General features: G+C 30.3%; 1 protein-coding gene across 3 annotated transcripts in view; it reads right to left on the minus strand.

The window, feature by feature from the left end:
• Window positions 1–5,631, minus strand: part of LOC119637264 (serine/threonine-protein kinase tousled-like 2) — a 118,356-nt gene extending 112,725 nt beyond the window's left edge. The window contains exons 1-2 of one of the 3 annotated variants that reach the window (XM_038033154.1): window positions 5,195–5,631; window positions 2,334–2,599 (exon numbers count right to left, since the gene is read on the minus strand). In XM_038033154.1, the coding sequence (XP_037889082.1) occupies window positions 2,334–2,405 (72 nt within the window). In that variant the 5' untranslated portion in view covers window positions 2,406–2,599; window positions 5,195–5,631. Of the gene's footprint in view, window positions 1–2,333; window positions 2,718–5,194 lie in introns of all 3 variants that reach the window. The other 2 variants (XM_038033153.1, XM_038033152.1) reach the window with 2 other exon arrangements.
• Between the last annotated feature and the right edge of the window lie 4,248 nt (window positions 5,632–9,879).

The raw sequence follows: 9,879 nt of genomic DNA on the forward strand, positions 1-9,879 counted from the left end.
TTTTTTTTTTTGGTAAAGTTATAAATAAAAAATATTCTTCAAACACAAAAAATGTCTCGATTGATTTTTCTACTTGTTTTCGTACATTTTTATAATATAAATTTTTCAATTAAGGTAAACTTCTTCACTTCTTTTCCTTAAAATACACAAAGCCACAAAGACACAAAGAAATTTCTCAGGAGATTCGAAAAGTAATTATAAAAAGTTAAGAAGCGAGGAAAAAATTTTACGCAGAAATAGCAAAATCAATTGGAATTAGTCGAGCTCTACTGTTCGAAACTATTATAAAAAGTTACAATAACGCAAATATCATGGATATCAATCGGGCCGACTAAACAAACAAAAAACAAAAAAAACTAAATATTATTTGTAGCATACATATTGTAGCAAGTGAGCCCAAACGTAGGGCTATTGGCATTGCAAAAGACCTAACTAAAAAAATATAAACAGATTAATATTAATTTCGAAACCGTTCGAAACGTTTTAAGATTCATTGATTTCCTTATCTGCATTCCAAGCAGAAGAACCGTATATAAGTGAAATTAATATGATAAAACGCCTCGAGTTTGCAAAACTCTACAAAATTGATGAATGATATAAAAATTGTGGGAAAAAATTAATTTTTAGTAACGAGTCTAATGCTTCGTATATTCGGGTACGATGGTACACAATGGGTACGGAGGAAAACTAATACAAAATTTATTACTAACTGTAAAGCGCGGGGGAGAGCTCGTTATGCTTTGGTGATCGCATATCTCAGGCTTAGGAATAGGAAATCTGGTCTTTATTGGCACTAAAATGGATTGTTAAGTTTTTCTTAATCTCTTGAAAGTCAATTTGAGACTTTCGCAACTAAAATGGATCCTTTGGGGCAAACGGATTTTTCAGCACTGTAACGATATGAAGCATACATCTCTCATTGTAAAGGGATGCTCACTTTATAATATTATATTTAAAATTTCCAACATGAAAGATCTTAAGAAAGCTTTACTTGGGGAATGATGCAAAATTGATGTAACTGAATATAACAAATAAAATTGGGATTTTGTAATGCCAAGACGTAGACAAGAACTAGATGCTAAAGATTCTCCAGTAAAATATTAGTTTCTTAACTTTATTCGCAACTAGTATATTAAAATACCTATGAGCCGATAGCCTGTGTTGCTAGTGCTCAATGTCTTTTTTTTAGTCTAAGAATTCATTTCATTAGTCTAAAATTAAAATTAAAATAATAATAATAAAATATCAACTTTTTTTTGATAGTTTTTGCGATTGAAGTGTACTTATTGTTTATAACTTGATCATAAGGCGAAAAAAAAATATTTTTTTCTTAATCGTTATTTAATGCAAATTTTTATTTAATTTTTAAATGCATTTTGTTGCCATTTGTTTACATTCCAATTTCATTTAATTTTAAAATTAATTTAATAAAAAAGTGTAAACACAAAAAATTAAAAATTAACCCCAATTATGCATTTAACGGTTTAAAACAAAAAACACTATGCAAAAGTTACTTGCTACGTAAAAAATTACGAGTTTAACTTTGCTATGCATATTAAGGGTTAGAAAATATATTTTTTGACGCTCAAACCATAAATGCAGTTTTTTAATAAGAGAAACATTAATATTTCGCAATTTGAGCGTAGCCTTTATTGGCCTAGTGCATATACAGACAAATATTATAAAAAATTCGACGCACACACGGTCATATTCGGCCAACGGAGAAATTTGTTATTAATCAGAATGTTTCCTTAGGACATAATAACAAGCGCATTGAAGATACGATTCGATGCAAATAAAGTTTCGTTTTTCGTTTGTTTTCTATAAATTTTCTTTATCGAACCACACGTCTCACGCTCGTCTGAATTACCAAACCCCACCGCTATATACATATATCATAAGCAATTTAAAAAAGAAGAAAAAAAAAGTGATGTGCTGCATTTTTGCCATATATGCAAAGAATATAAATATAACTTTGCCTCTACTTTATAAGTTTCTAATGCAAAACCGATACAAAGTTAACTTGATGAAAAATGAGAATATTGCACATAATCTGCGTTAATAACAAGCTGACAAAGAATGAATTTTCGTAAGGAAGAAAATAAATAATATAATAATAAAAAAAAAAAAAAAAAGAAATGTCGAAAATTCTTTTTTGCCAATCCAATAATCCATCTTTTAGATGAACTGACAAATTAAGCAACGCTAAAGTAAGCGCCTCCGGGTGTACTGCTTAAGAAGATATAAATATTTTAAAGCTTTGAACACCTTAGGCTCTACATAGTTTCTTTAATAATTTAATGAATTTGAAAACAAAATTTCAATTAACTTACCCGTGCTCCAATGAAACGTGCCTCCAATAACTCTTGTTTTCTCGGATTCAAGGCTGTTTGAAAATGATCCATTATCCCTAAGCATATGTTCACAATTAATATTTTATTTATTTATTTATTTTTTTTTTTTTTTTTGTTTTTCTTTTTATAACAAATTCACTTATTAAGCAACAGCATTATATCGAAAGCAATATCACATTTATATTAGACTGAAAACATTATTGCCTTACACCGACTTAGATGAAACTCTCTTTTCAGTTAAGATTCTGATTTTTAATATATTTTCAAAACTGGGCGCATGTAAAAATCTTTACATTGTATGCATCCGCCTTGATATAAATAATGAATCTAATCGACCTTCTAAAGATGATTAAATCCATGATACTATAAAGAAGTACTTAAAAATCATTTACCAAAACTATATACATATAACATTTTATTCTTTTTCGAATAACAACCAGTTAATAATAGTGTTTTCTGTTCACTTTTTGGATTTTTTGTAGATGTAACAAAAATAAGTAGAAAAAAAATCTATAATGGGACACGGCGAACGATTAAATATGGTACACCATCCCGGTTACACAATTAGTATACAATTATTCACAATATGACTTACTAAAGTAAGATATTATATGGAAAATTATTGGAAAAACTGATCCCATCTGTATCATGTTCAATAGCGTTTGTTCTTGGGCCAAAACACATCAGTGCATCAAACTTTATTAAAATATCCATCTTAAATCCATTCAGAATGTGATTCCGAGTCGGACAGTGAGTCTATCTTAAGGTCTTCTGGGTGTTACGTACCACTGTGCAAACTGAGTATGTCCTTGTACGACAAGTGATTTAGCACGTGGTATAAAATTTCAATGTTTCGATTTTGAAAAGTTTCCATTTTTCCGACCCACACCGTTTTGTTTCCGCTTCTGTTACATTTCTAAAAAACGAGCATCTTTTGCGATATATAACGCTTGACATTCGCAGGAAGAATGCGATAATTCTATGCAACGGATAACTCCATATTGTGCTTTCCAAACGCATTATTTTTAAGTATCTTTAAATTTCCAACTAATTAACAGAAAGTGTGCAAAATACTAATAACACAATAATAATAAGAATGCCATGTCCCTACACCACATCACCTAATACGGTCATTCACTTATTTCCTTAATAAAACACTAAAAACTATACATTATTTTTATGTAAATGCATAATTTTCATAAAAGCCTCCCATATTGGAGGTCACTTACACGTCAATTTGGTCTAATATATACATGGTCCTACATATATAAAAATTATACGTTAAAAGTTCACTTAAGAATTTATTTCGCGCTTACACATTTCAATTCGCTAAATATATTACAAAAAATAACTTATACTTGAAAAAAGCGAAGTAAATTGCGGAAAAAAGACATTACGTCTTTACCGTATGCATAATTCGAAAAATCCCACTCATACATGCATACAATCGGCATAATCAAATTGAGTGGCAATGAGAAAATTCAAAATATGCATTAAAAATATTCATAGAGTATTGAAAATCGTGTTAAAACGAAACAATTCGTGTAAAAAAAGTATTTTTTTTCTTCTAAGCTTGTGTTAAATCACATTTCGTGTAAAAAGAGAATTAAGCGTATATATAAAATTTCACTAAAAAAAGTGTGACATTTACTACGACATGTGCTTCATTCGCAAGCATTTTTCTATATATTTTTTCGAATTGTCGCAGTACTTCTTCGAAGCGGACTGATATGAGCGAATGACCAAGAACATCTGCACCAGGCCCCCGCAGTGATTTTAGGCACTTTAATAATTATTATTAGTTATGCCAATTCTACCCAGTGTGATAGGGCACAATGGAAAAGGAAAAGTAGTAATCTTTTCGCATGAAATCACATTTTTCTTTTTATCTTTTAGAGTTTAAATCGTAATGTTTACAATTTATGTAAATTTTTGCATTAAAAGTGATTGTCGGCGATTTCATCGTAAGCGATAATGTACGATTGTTGCGTTTGTATCGGTTAACCAATAATCAAATTATATAGTGAAAAGTTTAGAATCGGCTTTCCAAATTAAGAAAGTCAAAGAAGCTGGTTATCAAAGCGATTTAATGTAACTTTGATGCATGTCACTTAAATCGTACGTGATTAAGATGAGACCTTTTTCCCCAAAAACATGTTCATTATTCTTTGTTGTCGAATATTTTGACTTTGCTAATATGCAAAATTATTTGGCGAAATCAGCGAATCTAGCGAGTCCTAGATAAAATATTCCTGCATCCATTCCACTTAATGGTTTAATGGATGCGCCGGGTGCGTACAACCTTCAACATTTCTTGGCAACTACTATCGCGTTTTACTAAGGCTAAGAAATGTTTTGCAATAATCGGTTTCCCGTGTCTGCGATATGTAGTCTCAACATGAAATGATGTCACACATGTCGCAGTCCACAGTTACACTTTGTTATGAAAGGCCATTAATAGATAAATCCTGGGTTAATACATGTAAGTAATTTATTTTACATTCCATTTTCATCATGTTTTCTCGCATACTTTTTTGAAACTCGTGTGGACGGCTTAGCCACATTTCAAAATCTATCGAACTTTTTACCCAAAAATTTTTTTGCCACCACAATCAATTTTGTCTATTTCTGAGCGAAAATGATGAAATGAAATTATTTGACATTTTGTACATTTTTCATTTGTTTACAATTAATATCGTGTGCTGCGCTGTTATTCAAATCATTAGAAACATCAGAACTTTATTCAGAATCGTCAATTAGCTGCACTGTATGTGTTGTGCATTAACAATAAAAAAAAAAAAAACCGATTAACAGTACTTATCAACCAAATATAATATTACCTCGTTACAACAAACAAAAAACGCACTTCCAAAGTAGGTAAAGCATAACAAGGGATATAAACATGTCCGCTTGCTTCTTCAATCCATAACATACAATACATTAAAAAATTTTCGAGATTTTCCAAAAATATTTATTCAGTAGTGTGCGTAATGTTTGTTTTTATACGTTTCCACACAAGACGAACAACGAACACACACACAAGACGAACAGCAACACTTGTTGAACCTTTTCGCTTTTTTTTTTTTTTTGTTTCTACAATTTTCTTTTAAATAAACACTTTTTGGTTAAAGTTTTTAAACACATCCAAGCGTTAATTTTTATGACCCAAACAACACTCACCAACTGCTACTACCACTGACACCACTGACACATGCGTATGCGACAATTGAAAAATAAAAAATCAAATAAAATAAACAAAAAGGCAGAGAGCAAATTCAAATTGCCCGCATACCCCGCATACGTAATTAATTGGTTGTTTTCGCATTCTCTAACGAATTATATGGCAATTTTTGTTGCTGTGGTCGCAATTATCATTCAATACTTTTAAACTTAAATTAAGGAGTGTTTGCGGGTAGGTTTAATATCGCTTTCTCACTCAAATTGTATTTAATTATAACTTTTTCTTTACAAATTCATTTCACAGTGATTTATTCATTTTTTCCTTTTTTTTGTTGCTATGTATGGTCTGAGTTCTCGATTGATATATGCATATACATACATATATATATTAATATACATATACGCGTAAGAATAGATTGGCTTTTTTTTAAAGCACAATGAAAGAAACAACTTTTCCTTTAATTTAGCTCCTTGAGTTAATTAATTAATCTAAAATCTTTGTATTTACAAGTTTATTACTGTCCTTTTTTTTAAATTCGTTCCTACTTTGTTTACACTTTTTTTTTTCTTTGACACGCGAGATGTTCATTACATCCAGTGCTGCCATCGCCGAACTTTGCGAGGCTTCTAGTTGCCAATGTTGTAACAAAAGCATTATTATGGGAATAAAGAGATTTACGCAATAAAAAAAGAATGAAAGCATTGTCTCTGTAATAAATTGGGACAAATTTATTCCCGTAAGCTATCTATCAGAAAACTTGTTGTAGATTCGTAAATTTAACCAAATTCTCAACGAAATGTTTTCAGATTTTGCATGTAATATTTTTTTGTTCATTTAGTTTTTTTGAATGTAAGCGCTTTGCCATCTCTGTCTTAACAATCTGCATGGGGACTTTTGCCGACGGCTTTGCAATTAACATAGAGTATAACATTCTTTCTGCAAATAGCAGAGAATTTAACGTTGGCTTGCCTACCTTTAGGTGTAATATTAATATAATAATTGAGATTGCTTATACGTCCTGTTAGAATTTCTTTTTAGTTATATCTTCTTTTTGATGACGAAATATGTTTATATATGTTTTATTAAGTCTAATCTTTCCGTTTTTCTTCGTTTCCCAAACTGTATAATGGATTTAAAGTTAAAAGAGGAAAGAAAAGCCACAATATGTTTTATTTTTTTATAAACGGTTTATTTATTTATTTATATGTTTTATTCACGACTACTGTTGCTTTTTTTGTTAAATTCCCAAATTGTTTATTTGTTTGTATAGAATTTCAACAGATGTTTTTTATTGATTAGCAGAGAATTTGGAAGAAATCGGGGATTTTTGCCGACGGCTTTGCAAATTAGCATAGAGTATTACGTTTTTTCTGTAAATAGCGTAGAGTATTACGTTTTTTCTGTAAATAGCAGAAAATTTAGCTACTGTTTTGTTTAATTTGATAATTTAAAAAAAATTATGGCGGCCTACTTTTAGGCTAGCTTGTAAAATTAAATAAGTTAAATTCACGTATTTTCCAAAACACTAATGGAAAAGAGTGGATTCACTGCACATGCACGAAGAATAAGATATGAAACAAAAAAATAAAAACTTCAGTGTAAACGTAAATGAGATTTTTGAATTACATCTCGCAGGGCGGACGTGAAATATCAAAAATATAATTATCATGATCATGTTACTTAAAACAGGAAAGGGATTGCTCAAATATAAAGAAAAGATATTGGATAGTACTATTTTTTTTTAACCTGCGATGTTAAACGAGTTATTACAGCATACAATATATAAATTACGCTTTTACAACTGTGGATATTGGATTTTACCATTGTTTTTTTTGCCAAACTAAACGCTACATTGTTTTTCCATTAGATAATAAAAATTTTGAAAACGTTTCCTAAAGAGAAAAACAAGACTTCAATGCTCGTCTTTCAAGAGAAAGATAATTTTTAGAGGGTGGTTTTGGAATCGTAATCGTACCTTGGAAAGTCGTTACATACATCCTACGCATAAATTGTTTTGCTAATACATAAATTTTATGGCATCTTCGAAGGCCACTACTCTTTTCGTTAGCTGTTCCATACTTTGAAAATCTTTCACTCTTTTAAAACAATACACTCTAATAAAACAATTTGATAAACTGTTTTTAAATCGCAGTCTTGGTTTTCGCTTTTCGTGCAATATTATATAAAATTAATCAAAACTTCAAAGGATATAATATATAAAATATTTGAATATAATAACTTCTTAATTAAAGCAATATGATTTTTGAAATAGTAAATTTGTTAAAGAAAGCCAACAATGGGGGAAACGTAATTTCCCCCCATTATCTGAAAAAGAAAAGCTACTGAAGGATGACGAAAAACGAACGAAGTACAATATTGGAAGCGTAAGAACCTACAACGGAAGTCAGGGCAACAATTAACATCGACGAGGTAGCTCAATGACACTGGAGCATTCGTTTGTTTAAACACTATATTAGGCCGAAAGCACGAACTTATCGTACATTGACAGTAATGATTATTGTGCACCAAATTTTCAAGTATTTCAGTCATAAAATGTTGCTCGAATCCTTACAAAGTTACACCAGAATTAGAGGAAGCGATAAGGAACATTACAGTCGCACGCAAGGACAACCATTAAAGGGACCGTTCCACTCTTTGCTTAACACAATTATTCATGTATTCTCGTGAGAATAAAGCAAAAATTTTATTATGTGTTCATGTAAAGATGTAAAGGCATAGGGGCATAAAGACATGTGAGCGTGCCGAAATAGCAACTGACGTAGTCTAAATTTAGCAAATTTAGTTTTTTTTTCCCAAAAATTTCATTATTCTCGCCTTGTTTTCGTGGCAGACCGTTGTATGGAATGGGAACTAAAATATAGACTTATGTGGCTTAAATTTGATCCTGTTAATTCATATGTTAAACAGCCTTTATGGACCAATTTTCACCACAAAGTATTGAAAATTTGATCTTTTTACCATATGAAATTTTAATTTTTAGTTTATGTGAAGATCGGAGAGGAGGGAGCTTATAATAGCATCACCCAATCAAAATTTTTTAAATCAATTTCAAACTGGAAGCACTATTACTTAGAGATTTTTGTCGAGAAATTTTAAGATTTGGAAATTTTTCCACATAACGACTTGTTCAAAAAAAAAAAATGTTTCTGAAGTTGTTAAAGTGATTAACAACCAAAACAATGAAATGAAATATTTAAGGCAAAATGACAGTCTGCCTGTTATGCAACAAATGCAACCATGTGATTTTCTAAATAACAACCCTGTTAAAATAGTAGAAAGCTTTTTGCGTGTTTGTAGTTGTATGCTAGTACGGTATGTGATTGGGTTGTAAAATATATTGTATGTTTACTTCGATTTAGTTATCTTCATTTCCCAAACGGAAAATATTCGTTATTTCCTCTTTGAATCGCCAAATTGAAGAAAAGAAATTATAAGAAATTATTAAAAACTCATAAAAATTCCAGAGCGATCTATAAATAAAATAAAGTAAAATTGAGCTCTTTAATTATTAGAGAAATTAAACTTGAATCATAAAGAGAAATGAATAAATAAAGCAAATTAACGCACATTTAGGTGCAAGAAAAGGAAAGAGTTTTGCATAAAAAACTAAAAGAATGAAAAAGAGCAACAGCAAAACAAATAAATCGATCAAGCTTATAAATCTTAACAGAGCAACAATACAACAATCTTTTAATCATGGACAGCAGAATGAAAAAATTTTAGGTTCAAAAGTGTATTAGGAAAAAAATCAAAAATAGAAAATTGACGAAAACATGTCTACAATGATACCATCGACACTAATAATCCTAATCTCGTTCCACCCATATATCGAATGAAGTTTGAGAAAATCAAGGTCTTACCATTGCAACATACCAATGGATCGTTAAGGAAGCTACTTCTCCAATTTACAACAATAGCCAAAAATTAATATCATTTAAATGTTTGATTTTTATTAAATCGACAAGACTACCACCCTATCAGCCTACCTTCTGAAAAAAGCAAAAGCCAATAGTCTTGGTTGCTTAGTGCCCATTCTTCGTTTTGATCGTGGAACTTATATTTTTGGTCTAAATAAATTGTAAATTATAAATTATAATAATAATAACCATATAGGAGGATGGCATACAGAAACAATTTAACAGGAGTTTGTGGGAAGATTTTATCGTAACCTTGTATAAGTTTATACAGTTTCTTTCTATGCAAATACATTGCTGATCATCCGGTTATAACGATTTTGAAGAAATCATAAAGTTCACGAATTTGAAATATTTTATAGATCAGATGAATCCTGAGTTTTATGATCTGAAAGACTTTTGCTGCTAT

The sequence above is a fragment of the Glossina fuscipes genome, unplaced genomic scaffold, assembly GCF_014805625.2.
Source record: "Glossina fuscipes isolate IAEA_lab_2018 unplaced genomic scaffold, Yale_Gfus_2 59, whole genome shotgun sequence".
Taxonomy (NCBI): Eukaryota; Metazoa; Arthropoda; class Insecta; order Diptera; family Glossinidae; genus Glossina; species Glossina fuscipes.